The sequence below is a fragment of the Nerophis ophidion genome, linkage group LG07, assembly GCF_033978795.1.
Source record: "Nerophis ophidion isolate RoL-2023_Sa linkage group LG07, RoL_Noph_v1.0, whole genome shotgun sequence".
Taxonomy (NCBI): domain Eukaryota; kingdom Metazoa; phylum Chordata; class Actinopteri; order Syngnathiformes; family Syngnathidae; genus Nerophis; species Nerophis ophidion.
The window spans coordinates 50,605,501-50,620,871 of record NC_084617.1 but is presented as its reverse complement, the minus strand read 5'-3'; the positions used below and the strand labels follow the sequence as shown (position 1 = coordinate 50,620,871).

General features: G+C 40.3%; 2 protein-coding genes across 2 annotated transcripts in view; both read left to right on the top strand.

Annotated features, from left to right (window-relative positions):
• polk (polymerase (DNA directed) kappa) overlaps positions 1-7,222 on the top strand; it is a 28,869-nt gene extending 21,647 nt beyond the window's left edge. The window contains exon 16 of the mRNA XM_061906338.1: positions 18-7,222. Coding sequence (XP_061762322.1) covers positions 18-37 — 20 coding nt within the window. The 3' untranslated portion in view covers positions 38-7,222. The remainder of the gene's footprint in view (positions 1-17) is intronic.
• A 3,302-nt stretch (positions 7,223-10,524) lies between these two features.
• ankdd1b (ankyrin repeat and death domain containing 1B) overlaps positions 10,525-15,371 on the top strand; it is a 27,433-nt gene continuing 22,586 nt past the window's right edge. Inside the window, 1 exon segment of the mRNA XM_061906341.1 lies at positions 10,525-10,831. Within this exon segment, the coding sequence (XP_061762325.1) occupies positions 10,657-10,831 (175 nt within the window). The 5' untranslated portion in view covers positions 10,525-10,656.

The following is a 15,371-nucleotide window of genomic DNA, read 5'->3' as shown; positions in this document are numbered from 1 at the left end:
CTTCCAATTCTGTACAGATCCTTGCAACATGAGGTGATGGTCTCGGGTGAATGGCACAACAATGGGCCTTCGGATCTCATCACAGATTTCTCTGGTCCATAACATACGCCTGGCCATACCATAACCCCACCCCCACCATGGGCCACTTGATTCACAACGTTGACATCAGCAAACCGCTCTCCCACACGACGCCACACACGCCGTCTGCCATCTGCCCTAAACAGTGAAAACTGGGATTTATCCGGGAAGAGAACACCTCTCCAACGTGCGAGACACCATCGAATATACATTAGTATACATACAATATGCATTTGCCACCTCAAGTTGGTTACGACGATGAGCTGCAGTCAGGTTGACAGCCCGAAGAGGACGACGAGTATGCAGATAAGCTTCCCTGAGATGGTTTCTTCCAGTTTGTGCAGACATTTTTGAGGGTATGCACCCATTGTTGCAGCAGCTGTCCGGGTGGCTGGTCTCAGACGATCATGGAGGTGCACCTGCTGGATGTGGAGGTCCTGGGTTGATGTGGTTACACCTGGGCCAGTTGGATGTATTGCCAGATTCTTTGAAATGCCTTATGGTAACATTCAATTCACGGGCAAAGCCCCCTCCCCCTTAAAACTTGCAACATCTGTGGCATTGTGCCATGTGATAAACCTGCATATTTCAGAGTGGCCTTTTATTGTGAGTAGCCTAAGGTACATGTGAGAGCCAAATACACTTGCTGTCTGTCAAATTGATGACGTCACTAAAGGGGTTGGCTCCAAGGCCTAGTGCCTGTCTATTTAGGGAGGAGTCAGGATCTTGCTCAGGTGTTGCTGAGTAGAGGCGCAACAGTTTTTGACTCTTCCAGGCTAGTGTTTGTTTGCTCCCGTGTATTTTCTGTTTTTGTACAAAGTGTGTTATATAAATGTGATTTTATGATATTAAATATTTTTGTTAAACATGGTTACAATTTTGGACATCAATTATTAGCCGGCTGCACACGTCTGAACTAGCTTCATTTGTATTCGGCAACCAGTAGCAGTAATAGTATAGGACTTTACCGCTACAATTAAGTCAAAAACTGTTGCGCCTCTACTCAGCAACACCTGAGCAAGATCCTACCATCGGACCAAGCTGCGCGCGTGCGTGCCGTGCGTGGAGGAGGATGCGGAGTAGCGTTGTGTGTGGTATGTTTTAGCGGCGCGCCCACTTTAAAAAAAAAATGGCCATTGTTAAATTGTGTGCACACAAATATTGGAAATTCCAATTTATTGGTGACTATTTGACTTGACTTACGCGTGGGTTGACAAACTTTGACTTTTCCAAATGGAGGAGGAGGAAGCACACGCATGTGCTGATGAACATAAACAGCCACAAGGGGACACTGTGGCTGAACGTGACAATGTTGGACAAGGGGTTGAAGGGAAAAAACGTGTGGTAAAAATGACACCAAAAGCTCTAGGTCACAAAATTGAAAGTTTGCACGGGGAAAGAAAATCAAAGTTGCAAAGACTCTCATTACTAAAAGAGGGGGTCATTGCTGTGATAAATGACGAAACACGTTCACATGAGCTAAAGGAGGAATTTAGCAGGTTTATGGATTTATATCATGAAATTAGAAAAGTGCACATAACTTTGTTGTCTCTGTTGCCAGAATATGGGAGTACTAAACACAAGACATGGTACAAAGCAAAAATGTTGAATTTTGATGGTTTTATTGAAAAGGTTGACAGGTTGATGTGTTTTAAAGATGATGATGATGATGATGAGGTTGAAAATAAGGGTTCCGCTGTTGATGGTTTTGAAAATGAAAGTGTACAACCCCACGACAGCATTTCAAATGTCCCATCTATTGTCTTATCAAAGGTCATTCAATCCGCAGTCTCAAACAAAAGCAAAATGTCTTCCACTTCTTCTGTTCGCATAATAGCAGAGGCAGATAAGGCAACACTTGTCGCCCGTGCTATTGCTTTAAAAGAGATCCATGCATTAGAGGCGCAGGCAGCAGCTCTAAAGAGGGAACAAGATGAGCAGGCAGCAGCTCTAAAGAGGAAACAAGATGAGCAGGCAGCAGCTCTAAAGAGGGAACAAGATGAGCAGGCAGCAGCTCTAAAGAGGGAACAGGAGGAACAAGCAGAGGCCATAAGAAGAAAAAAGGGAGCAAATGGAGTTGGATGCTCAAATAGCAGCCCACAATGCTAAATTGTCTGTCCTCCATGAAGACAGCGTTTCTGGCAGAAGCCAAAAGTCTGATGGAATGGAGTCCTATTATAGGCAAAGGACAAAACCGAAAAAAATGCCTGCTCCGCCTGTACAACAACTTCAGCCATCTCTTAAAGCTGCTCCTTCAGAGCTTCACACAGCCAAGAATGCCCCAAACAAGGTCCATTCACACCCTCAACCAAACAAACAACCTCTTCGCTCATCAACTTTGGATCCTGTGGAAAACCAATCAAGGCAACATTTACCTCAAGAATTTCAAGCATTTCAAGGCAACACAATACCAGGTGAATTACACACTGTATTACAGAGGCAAAATGAAATGATGACACTCCTGGTTCAAGTACAAACCTCCCAATTACTTCCACACAGACAAATTCCGTTTTTTGAAGGTGACCCATTGCAGTTTCAGGTTTTCATAAAAGCTTTTGAATATTGTATAGAGGCAAAAACCAATGATCGTGGTGACTGCTTATACTATCTGGAACAGTTTACCAAAGGACAGCCCAGAGAGTTGGTGCGCAGTTGCCTCTATATGCCTACAGAGAGAGGTTATGCTACAGCAAAACGCCTACTAAGGGAACACTTTGGAAATCCTTCAAAAATAACAGCAGCCTACCTGGACAAAAGTATGGTATGGCCAAACATCAAGTCTGAAGATGTAAAAAATCTCCAAGCTTTTGCACTGTACTTGTGAGAATGCGCCAATGCCATGGATGAGCTGCAGTACTTGGACGAGCTCAACATGCCAGCTAGCATGAAGATGCTCATACAAAAGCTTCCATACAAATTAAGGGACCAGTGGAGAGGAAAAGCAGCTGACATTGTTGACCAACAAAAGAGACGTGCTTGTTTCACAGACATTGTTAAATGTATTGAACAGCAGGTCAGAATTGCTTCAGATCCTGTCTTTGGCGACATTCAGGACATCCCTCGAAATAAAACAATAACCAAACCCAAGCCTATACATCAAAGCAAATCACAGTTCAGAAGGAACAGTTTCGCAACTCAGGTGGCAGTTGCCACTAGACATAAACCGGCTCCACACCTGAATACATTTGTGAACACCTCCAAGACAAACTCTATTTCCTGTCTTTTCTGTAAAAGTGAACATGCATTGGAGCACTGTCCGATACTGGAAAATAAGGCACATAGGGAAAAGCTTGACTTTCTAAAAGAAAAAGGCCTGTGCTTTGGTTGCCTGTGCACAGAGCACCTGAGCAAGAGTTGCGACAGGCATATCACTTGCTCTTACTGCAACAAGACGCATCCCAAAGTGCTACATATTAACAGGAGGCATCTGGAAAGTGGAGAAAATAGCCAACTTCCAAAAGTAAAAGCAGATATTTACACTATATCATCAACTTGTGGCCATACAGGGGCTGGCAAATATGGAATTTTACCTATCCTGCCCGTTCAAGTGAAGTGCTTAAAGGGCAGCAAGATAATCCAGACATATGCTTTCCTAGATCCAGGAAGCACAGGGACTTTCTGTTCTGAACAATTAGTGAACAGGCTGAACACAGAAGGCCGAAAAACAAAAATCCACTTGCGCACCATGGGGCACAGTAAGGTGGTCCCGAGCAGCATTGTAAATGGTCTGGAAATCTCTGAGCTTACTTGTAGTAAGTTTTTTGAGCTTCCTGATGTCTTCACTCAAAGACAGATGACCGTGTACACAAACAATCTGATTAGTGAGGCAGAACTTGATAGGTGGCCTTACCTCCAAGGCATTAAAATTCCTCGGATAACTGCCAACGTGGACCTGTTAATTGGTACCAACGCCTCAAAGTTAATAGAACCACGGGAGGTGATTAACAGCCACGGAGATGGACCTTATGCTGTCAGAACCCTATTGGGGTGGGTGATTAATGGGCCATTACAAGGCAATGACAAGCATAATGGGAGCCCCACAGTTACTGTTAACCGCACAATCGTTAACAGTTTGGAGGAACTGCTTATGAACCCGTACATGCATGATTTCAATGAGCAGGGACCCAAAGATCAAGAGGATATGTCAAAAAAGGGAAAGAACCCCAAGCCAGAGAAGCCCAGCAGGAAGACACCAAAAAGAAAACGGTGCGCAGATGAGAGTGACGATGAAAGAAAAGTCGGTCGAAGGCGAACAATACGCCAGGCAGTCTCCAAGGCCGTGTCTAAACAGCGGGAAATCCTTCTGGGTGACGGAGGCCGTGAGGAGGAAGAGCAGGATGACCCAGAGGAAGCTTACCTGCATCCTGATGAGTCTAGCAGTGATGAAGACTTCATGGTGGAAGATGACGAAGACAGCGACTATGGCAAGTCCAAAAAGAGAAGAGTTCCCCGAAAGAAGAGGAAGAAAACGACCCCGAGAGTCCTTTGGGAGAAGAAGAGGAGGAAACTGAGAAGAAAAAAAGTTCTCCTACCCCCAAGGTGATGAAGAAAGCTGATGGCAAGGAGTAGGAAAAGAAGACAGCTACAGTCTACATGTACTTTTGGTAATAGATCACCAGTATTGGATGTGCATAAGGAAATGCAGGCTATGAATGGCGGCAGAGTCAATATATCTCTGACCATTTTTGGAACAGGTGGTTTCATGAATATTTACCGTTGCTACAAGAGCGACAAAAGTGGACAAATGAAAAAAGTTTGTCTGCAAACAAAAACGATTATCATCTAAAAACCTGTTACTAAGATATGCCATCTATGTGAAGGTATGGAGTAAATTACCTGTATTATTGCAAAAGGGAACATGAAAACCAAAGAAAGAGGTGTTTGTTTTGGTATTACGGCTCTATTTTTGTTTTATTTATACCAAATTAAATTGCTCTGTTCATCACGCCAGTAGCAATTAGGGACTGGTGTGTTAGAGCCAAATACACTTGCTGTCTGTCAAATTCATGACGTCACTAAAGGGGTTGGCTCCAAGGCCAAGTGCCTGTCTATTTAGGGAGGAGTCAGGATCTTGCTCAGGTGTTGCTGAGTAGAGGCGCAACAGTTTTTGACTGTGCCAGGCTAGTGTTTGTTTGCTCCCGTGTATTTTCTGTTTTTGTACAAAGTGTGTTATATAAATGTGACTTTATGATATTAAATATTTTTGTTAAACATGGACACAATTTCGGACATCAATTATTAGCCGGCTGCACACGTCTGAACTAGCTTCATTTATATTCGGCAACCAGTATCAGTAATAGTATAGGACTTTACCGCTACAGTACACCTGTGCAATAATCATGCTGTTCAATTAGCATCTTGATATATTACACCTGTGAGGTTGGATGGATTATCTTGGCAAAGAAGAAATGCTCACTAACACAGATTTAGATGGATTTGTGAACATTATTTGAGAGGAATAGGTTCTTTGTGCGTAAAGTAAAAGTTTTAGATCTTTGAGTTCAACTCATGAGAAATGGGAGCAAAAATTTAAGTTTTTAGTTGTTTAGTTTAATAAATACACATTTACAGGGCAGCCAAAACTGTGATGTGAGGCTCAGTGAAAATGAGTTGGCCAGCCTCAAATATGAGTTTGAGTTTGAGTTTGAGTTTGAGTTTATTTCGAACATGCAAGCATACAACATGATACATCACAATTTCCAGTTTCTCTTTCCAACATGTTCGAAAAGGAGGAGGAAGAAGCAGAGCTTATTTAATCCTACCCCTTTTCTTTACATAACAGTTGCTAAAACTTTTGTTCACTTCCTGTTCTCAATGTATTCACAATGTATACTCCATAAGTAATAAGTAATCACAATACAAATAAATAAATAAATAAATAATTGCTTAAATTTTAATCCATACGATGAGATAAATCAGATTACTTTGAAAATGAATGTGTGAGTAAAATCAGAATGTTTATCATGGTTCTTCATTTTTGTACTTTGTTAACACTTCCAGTTTGAAGAGTTTCTTGAAATGGATCATATTAGTACATTGTTTGATTGCTTTGCTTAATCCATTCCATAATTTAATTCCACATACTGATATACTGAAGGTTTTAAGTGTTGTACGTGCGTACAAATGTTTTAAATTACATTTTTCTCTAAGATTATATTTCTCTTCTTTTGTTGAGAAGAATTGTTGTATATTCTTGGGAAGCAGGTTATAGTTTGCTTTGTGTATAATCTTAGCTGTTTGCAATTCCACTATGTCGTGGAATTTCAGTATCTTTGATTCAATAAATAAAGGGTTTGTATGTTCTCTATATCCAACATTATGTATTATTCTAACTGATCTTTTTTGTAACACTGTTAGTGAATGAAGTGTACTTTTGTAATTATTTCCCCATATTTCTACACAGTAACTCAGATATGGTAACACTAGTGAGCAGTAGAGAATATAAAGTGATTTTTGGTCTAGAAAATATTTGGCTTTATTCATTATTGATGTATTTCTTGCAACTTTATGTTGTATATTTTTTACATGAGATTTCCAGTTCAATTTATCATCAATCATTATACCTAGAAATTTGGTTTCATTTACTCTTTCAATTTCTATTCCGTCTATTTGTATTTGTGTTTGACTTTCTTTTCTACTGTTACCAAATAGCATTATTTTAGTTTTACTGAGATTCAATGATAGTCTGTTTTTGTCAAACCATTTTTTTAATTTGTTCATTTCTTCTGTTATTATTTGTATTATCCACTGTGTGTTCTCTCCTGAACAAAAGGCTGTTGTATCATCCGCAAATAATACTAACTTTAAATCTCTTGTAACTTTACAAATGTCATTTATATAGAGATTGAATAATTTAGGTCCCAGTATTGATCCCTGAGGTACACCACAGGAAATATTTAGCATTGTAGAAGTATGTTCGCCTAGCTTCACGTATTGTTTCCTGTTCGTTAGATAACTTCTTATCCAATTTAAGACTAACCCTCTGATGCCATATCGTTCCAGTTTTTTTATTAAAATATTGTGATTAATTGTGTCAAATGCTTTAGTTAGATCCATAAACACTGCTGCCGCACATTTTTTATTATCTATTGCATTGGTAATTTCTTCTGTGATTTCAATTAAAGCCATTGAAGTTGAAACATTAGCTCTGTATCCATATTGGTTCTCTTCGAGTATTCTATATTTATTTATGAAACTCTCTAATCTGTTATTGAACAGTTTTTCAATGATTTTAGAAAATTGTGGAAGTAAAGAAACAGGTCTATAATTTGTAAATAGATGTTTATCACCAGTCTTATAAATTGGTGCAACTTTAGCTATTTTCATTTTGTTTGGAAATGTACCTGTTTGAAATGATAGGTTACTAATATACATTAATGGTCCTGAGATCTCATCAATCACCTTTTTTATCGTATCCATATCAATTCCATTACAATCAGTTGAAGTCTTTGATTTACATTTTTTCACAATTTTTACTATTTCCTCCTGTGTCACATTACTGAGGAACATGGAGTTGGGATTTCGCTCTATGGTATCATAATAGTCCTCAATTGAAACTGGGTCTGGAATCCTTTCTTCCAATTTTGGTCCAATATTTACAAAGTAGTTATTAAAGCTTTCAACTACTTCCTTTATGTTGTCATTATGTTTATTTCTGTCTAAGAAGTAATGGGGGTAATCCCTCTTAGTGCCATTTTTAATAATGCTATTGAGAATGCCCCATGTTGCTCTCATATTATTTTTGTTCCTGTCCAATAATTCACTGTAATATTCTTTTCTACATGATCGTAGTATGTTTGTTAACTTGTTTTTATACTTTTTGTACTTAACTTCTGCCTCAGTAGTTCTTTGTACTATAAATTTTCTATATAGCGTATTCTTCTTCTTACAAGCATTTTTTAATCCTTTTGTCATCCATGGTTGATTATTCTTTCTCTGTTTACTACTGAGTTGTCTCCATGGACAATGTTTGTCATAAAGTATTATGAACTTGTTTAAGAAATATTCATATGCTTCATCAACCTCTTCTTCATTGTACACATTGTCCCAATCTTGCTTTTGTAGCTCCATTTTGAAAGCAATCATCCTCTTCTCTGTGCACAGTCTTTGAAATGTCCTTTTGTCTTCCGTGTTCTTTTTACAGTTTCCATCATATATTGTAAAAACTGGCAGATGATCACTAACGTCGGTTATAAGTAAACCACTTGTAGTGTTATTATCAAAATCATTAGTAAAACTATTATCAATAAGCGTGGCACAGTGTCCTGTGATTCTGCTTGGCTTTGTGATTTTAGGATATAAACTGATGCTGTACATTGTATCAATGAAGTCATCAATAAACTTTTGCTTGTTAGGGTTCAATAAGTCAATATTAAAGTCACCGCATAAGAAAATTATTTTTTTACCATTGTCCATGTAAGTTGCCTTGATCCATTCTTCAAATGTTTCTATACTTGACTTAGGTGATCTGTATATACAACTAATTACTATGTTTTTGCTATGTTCCTGACATATTTCAATGGTAATACATTCTAAGATGTTATCTATAGCAAATGACATGTTTTTTACCACTTTGTAGTTCAGGTTCTTCATCACATACACAGCTACTCCTCCTCCATTTTTGTTGGTTCTGTTAATATAGTTTAGTTCATATCCTTCCAGATCAAAATCTATTCCTTTTTTATCATCAATCCATGTTTCTGTGATGGCAATCACTTTGAAGGGTTCGTTGATGTGTTCCAAAAAGTTCTTAATGTTGTTGTAGTTTGCATACAAGCTTCTGCTATTAAAATGAATAATTGACAATTTGTTGTCACTTTTAATGTTGCTATTATATTGCTCATCTGTGTAATAAAAACAATTATTACTAATGTGGGAAAAAAAATTTGTATCTGGATCTATATCGTTTTCCAAATCCTGGTTTTTGTGCTCTTTGTTGCAGAAGTTTTGTAGTTCCATATTTCCTTGTTCAACAATCTTTGATGTCGTTTCAATAATTTCTATAAGTGTAGATGGATGCAGTCCTGAATCTGAGTCTTCTTTTTTAGTCGTCCCTTGCAGTATGGTAGTGTTGATGTTGAATTTAGGTGCTTGTTTTCTGTCAGAGTCCATTATCATCGTTATTGTGGAAGCTGTGTAAACTTAAAATTTGTCCAGGTCTTTGATGTCATTGACAACAATTACTCTTGCTTCTGGACCTCCATTCAGCTTGATGTAGATTTTACAGTTGGCGCTCCAAGTTCCCTGGATTTTTCCCTGCTTTCTCAAGTCGCGTGCTTTCTTGGCGATTCCAGCATTACGTTTAGTGAGATGCTCATTCATGTACACATTTGTTCCCTTCAGCTTCTTTCCCTGTCTCAGCAATGCCATTTTAGATTTTCTGTTTACAAATTTCACAAGCACAACTGGAGTGGCGTTGTTGTCTCTTCTGTTCAGTGGGATGCATGTTTCGATGGTATTAATGTCGATTTCAATTTCCTTTGTTTGCAGGAAGTTGACTACTTGCTGTTCTGCCGAGACAAGATCCATTTCATCTGGTTCACCTTCATTATTCACAGCTTTCGCATAGGATCTTGGTTTAATTCGGTGCCCTGTCACAATGATTTCATTCATTCGTTTATCCTGCTCCATTTCATCTATGATATTCCACAGCGTGTAGTTTTCTTCTTGAAGGGTCTTCATTTGTTGGCACATTTCTTCTTGAAAGGTTTTCATTTGTTGGCGCATTTCTTCTTGAAAGGTCTTCATTTGTTGGCGCATTTCTTCTTGAAAGGTCTTCAAATGTTGGCACACATCAGAGACTTCATTTTTTCTGGTGATGATTTGAGTTTGCAGACTTTCAATATTTTGCTGCAGACTTTTCACATCTTGTTTGTGTTCTTCCATTGCTTTTTTCTGATCTTTTTTTATTTCTTTAATTTCTTCTTTCATTTCAAGGAGTATTTTTAGTAGTACTCCTTGTTCCCCATCATGTCCTGTATCCAGTCTCAAATCTTGGTCCCAGTTGTGTCCTGTGTTGGCTGACACCGAAGGTTTCGGGCTTTCAGTCTTCCCTTTAGCTTTTGGCATAGCGGCAGATCGATGACGTCAGTGCCTCTTGTGTATTAAACGGCAGTTATTTTAGCCACTTGCAGCAGGTTTAACTTGGTTGTTCCAACAATGAGTACCTTGTGTTGTTCACAGATCAATTTGAGGTGTTAGTCTGTCAACTTAAAACACTGCGACGTTGGAAGCACTTTAAAACGGACTATTGGAACATTTCTTTTGCAAAAAAAAACATTTGGTCTTAGTGTTATTCTTTCTAAAACTAGTGTGTGTGTGTTTGAGTATTAGGAAAAAGCAGTATTGTGAATACTTTGACACAACTACAAGTGGTGTGTTAAGTAAACATGTTATTGACACACGGGTGTGCGCTAACCAAACATGGATCAGCCCTCCAGCGCTGTTCAAGTAGTCTTATGCGTCTTCACATCAGGCGTGGCCCCCGTTCTTCAGCCACTGGTTTGTTACCGATACTCTCACGCGCAAAGGTGCTGACCTGGTCGTGTTTAGGTGTTGCCGACGCGAGAGAGTGTCACGATGGAGAAGAAAATTGGGGCTTTGAAGCAAATGGTGAAGAAACACAGCCCCAAGAGGGAGGACCTGGACCCCCGGAAGTGGATGAAGCAGGAGCCAGTGAAGGCCTTTACCGAATTTGTAATGAACAAGCACTCGGAACCAGAGGCCGACAACAGCTTTGACCACCAAGAGATGTGTGAGTACAAAACTAATCAATGACGTCTGAGGGAGAAGTAATTAAACATGTATTACTTTTGTATGTGTAAAGTCCTGTCCTTAAAGGACCCACAGCATCCAGACGGACAGAAATTCACATATTTTTTCTCCTGAAAATGAATCTGGCAGTCATTTCCTAAAATATACTTTTAGAGCATTGTGAAGATAACTAGTTGTTTTTTAAAAGCCCCCTCTCCATCGCCAGACTCGATATACCGCCCCCTGTTGGTGTGACGTCATCTACGTAACTGAAGCCCATTTTCCAGTATAGACAGTGTGGATAAAAGCATGTCAAATTACTATTCGTCCTTGATTACCCACTACTTCAAAACTTAACAATATTGATGAGCATCGTGCGTTGCGGTGGAGATGTAGTCAAATGCTCTCATGAGACACACTTTACCTTTGGTCTTGTAGATATATTTATTGTATCGGCAGCATCGTAAATGTGCTGCCGCTTGACACACAGATTGAACTCGAGACCCCGGAACAGGAAACATAGGTGTCAGGTAACACAGAGGTAAACACTGCCCTCTAACGGACACAATGAGTAAGGGCGTACAACAGTACAACACTTAACACCCCACTTTTTACAGCATTTTCTGTGTACTCGAGTTTTGACTCGCATGGGGTCTCTCTGGCCTTACAATCTTGCATCCCAAATCTGGAGAGGATTTTGTTTACATACTTCTGTTGTGACATTGTGACTTGGTCCTCTGACTCTTTCAAATCAATCCCTAGAAAATGGTTTAACTTCCAAAGGTCTTTCATTTTAAATCTCTCAGTGAGAATCACTTTGACATTTTTCACAACCTCCTCATTGTTAGCAGCAATTATCGGATCATGAACCCACACAATCAAAATCACTTTTTCATTTTCTGTTTCCCTTGTGTATTGGCAGTTATCAGCAAGATTTGGATCAAAACCGTTTTCAGTGAGATATGCATGCAAAAGAGAATTCCAGTTTCGACCTGACTGCTTGAGACCATACTAGCTTCTCTCCTGTTTTTGACTTTTTCTCATAACCTTCAGGTTGTTCGAGAGACCATACTAGCTTCTCTCCTGTTTTTGACTTTTTCTCATAACCTTCAGGTTGTTCGAGATAAATCTCACTGTCAATTGGTGCGTGTAGCTATGCGGTTTTCACATCCATTTGATGTAAAACTAGATCTTCCTGCACTGCTTTTTGCATGATTACTCTGACTGTTGTCATGTCAGCAGTAGGCGAGAATGTTTCCTCATAATCGATGCCTTGTTTTTGGCTATAACCTTTTGCAACAAATCTTGCTTTACACTTATCTGACCCATCTGTATTACTCTTGAGTGTATACACCCATCTACACCCCACTGCCTTTTTGCCTGGTGGTAACTGAGTGATTTTGAATGTTTCATTCTCTTTTAGTGACTGCATTTCGTCAATCATTGCATTTATCCATTGCTGTGACCTGGTTGATCGTATGGCATCCTGGTAATTTTGTGGTATGTCGCAAACTGCTCTATAACACGAGTCTACACTAGTTACCAGCATGTCTGCTGTGTCTTCCATGTCATATTCCTGTAGGCGCACAGGCCTTCTCCTAACTCTAGGTGGGTTCTTTCTTTCCTGACCCCCAGCGCTAGACTGTTCACCTTCAATCTCTGACACAGAAACATCATCTTTAACACTTTGACCTGATGCGTTTCCCATTTTTTCATCATTATTTTCCTCACCTCTCTGTCCTGATACTCAGTGTGTGGCCCATGTGTTTGTGTTTCTTTTTCGTTGACTGTCTTGTTTGTAAATTTCACTAGCCTGTGTTTTTGGACCGTTTCTATGTCTGGATAATACACAAGATAAGCTTGGCTGTTCTAGTCGTACCCGATAAAACGACCCTGCTCACATCTAGGATCTAACTTCCCTTTCTCCTGCGTGTATGCAAAACACACCGTTCCAAATTTTTGAAGTTTGGACATGTCTGGCGTCTTACATTTGAGCATCTCATAAGGTGTTTTCTTTGTGCGTTTACTGTAACATCTATTTCGCACATAGGCAGCTGTCTGTACAGCATAATTCCACATTGTGTCTGGTAGTTCACTGTCAAAAAGCATACACCTGCCCATCTCATAGAGGGTTCTCCAACTTCTCTCTGCCGTGCCATTTTGGTGCGGCGAATAGGGTGCAGATGTCTCGTGATTAATCTTATTTTTGGTTAACAGTGCTTTGAATTCCTTGCTCGTAAATTCAGTACCATTATCCGAACGTAGACATTTAACTTCCCCAAAAGGGGCGGAGTCTGCTAAGAACCTTTCTGTAGCGTGTACTGCATCACTTTTGCATTTGAGAAAATATACAGTCATAGCACCTGAATAGTCATCCGTAAAGGATTGTGCATATTTGTGACCTTCTGAACTTGGGGTTCTCATAGGACCGGCTAAATCTGTATGTACCAGTTGTAGGGCCTCTGTAGCCTTTCTGTCTGGTTCTTTATTTCTTGTCTGTGTGAATTTACCCTTTGGACATATTTCACACAGCTGTGTTGGCCTGACCGCACTCCCTCTGATTTTCATACCTCTTACCACCCCCATTAATTTTTGTACATCCTCATAAGTGCAGTGACCCAATATCTCATGCCAGGTTTGCATTTATCAACATTTTTCTGAACAGTTGGTAAGTAAAACAGATTACCACTCTCATAGAAGTCAAACCTGTCCCCTTTCTTGGTGATCATGTGGCTGTCTCCCTTCTTGAATGTCACTGTCGCCCCACCGTTTGTTGCCCTTGCCACTGAGAAGATGTCGTGTGGGTAGGTCGGTATATACAATGCATCCTGCTGCTGCGCTCTTTGTTGGCGTCCTTCATTGTCTAATAGATAGATCAGCGCCGTCCCTCTGCGTTGCGCCATCCCACTGCACTTGGTCCCATCCGCCAGCTCGATAGAATGGGTGTCGGGCTGGAATGTGTTGTCAAAGCTCTTGAACTTGGCGATGTCGTTCACAATATGGAATGTCGCTCCGGCGTCCATCATTATCCCTTTCTTCTTGACGTTGACAGATGGCCTCTCGTCTGTTGCATGCTTGCCCATGAAACATTGATCCTCTTCGTCGATGTCCTCCTTTTCTTCTGCAACTTTTCTGGCTCGGTCTTTTCCCTTTTTCCTGCATAGAGACTCTGCGTGTGTGTTACTCTTGCAGTGACTGCACCACACTTTCTTGGTACACCTGGTTCTGATATGTCCTTTTTATCCACATTTGTAACATGTCAGAGTGGCTTCCCCTTCCTTCCAGTGTGTCTTGGTGCCTTGTTTGCTTTGCAGTGTGTTAGTCTTCATTACACTGTCTGCAGGTCCGGTTGTCCTCATCTTCTCAGACTCTTCATAAACCCTCAGTCTTCTCTTGAAGTCTTTGAATGTCACGTTGTCCTCATTTTGTGTAACGTGGACAGCAAGTGGTCTGAATGAGTCTGGCAGTCCATTCAAAATGGTAGCCACAAGCAGCCCGTCACTCATGTTCTCTCCTGCATCACGAAGAGCTGAAATTATATTCTCAGCCCTTATCATATAATCGGTCACAGTCTCATTACCTTCCATTTTTATGGTGGTCAATGAAGTGTACAGGTTTAGAATCCTGGGCTTGCTCTTTCCAGAATAATGTTCTCTTAATAATTTCAAGGCTTTCCTTCCATCATCGGCGGCGTCATGTCTTATCAATGATAGGCTCTTATCATCTAGTGCGTTCACTAGTTGAGCATAACAATCTGCATTCTTCGCTGGATATGCCGCTATGGCAGCCTCGCCAGTGGGCTCTCTCAAAATGGTGTCTTTTAGCTTCAGGATGTGTAAACGGCTGAGGAATCTTGTTTCCCATAAATCATACTTATCTTCTGTTCCATCAAAGACAATCTGCTGTTGTAGCGTTCCTGCTCCGGCCATTTTCACTTGTATTCTCTTTATAGTTTGCTATCTCCAAAATGTTTCTCAGGCTGTGGCTTGTAGAGTCCTCAATTTTCACGGGGTTCTCTCGGCGCCATCTTTATCCGAGCTCGCCTAGTAGCTTCTCCTGGCTAACAGTTCTTCTTACTTCCGTTACCTTGTTGTTGCTCTAGACTTGCGTTACTGGGCCCAAAACCGGATGAGCATCGTGCGTTGCGGTGGAGATGTATCAAATGCTCTCATGAGACACACTTTACCTTAGGTCTTGTAGATATATTTATTGTATCGGCAGCATCGTAAATGTGCTGCCGCTCGACACACAGATTGAACTCGAGACCCCGGAACAGGAAACATAGGTGTCAGGTAACACAGAGGTAAACACTGCCCTCTAATGGACACAATGAGTAAGGGCGTACAACACTTAACAAATATGAGCAAAAATTAATTATAAAATCGCCATTTCCGGAATTTCCTGCTCTTCCATTCCATCTCAATTTCCTCAAGCATCTTGGGGAAAACATCAGTAGAAGAGGACGCACATTTGAACACTAGCGGCTGGTCAGTGATTCACTTAAAAACGGATATATAGTTATAATTAGGATCTTCCCTTTT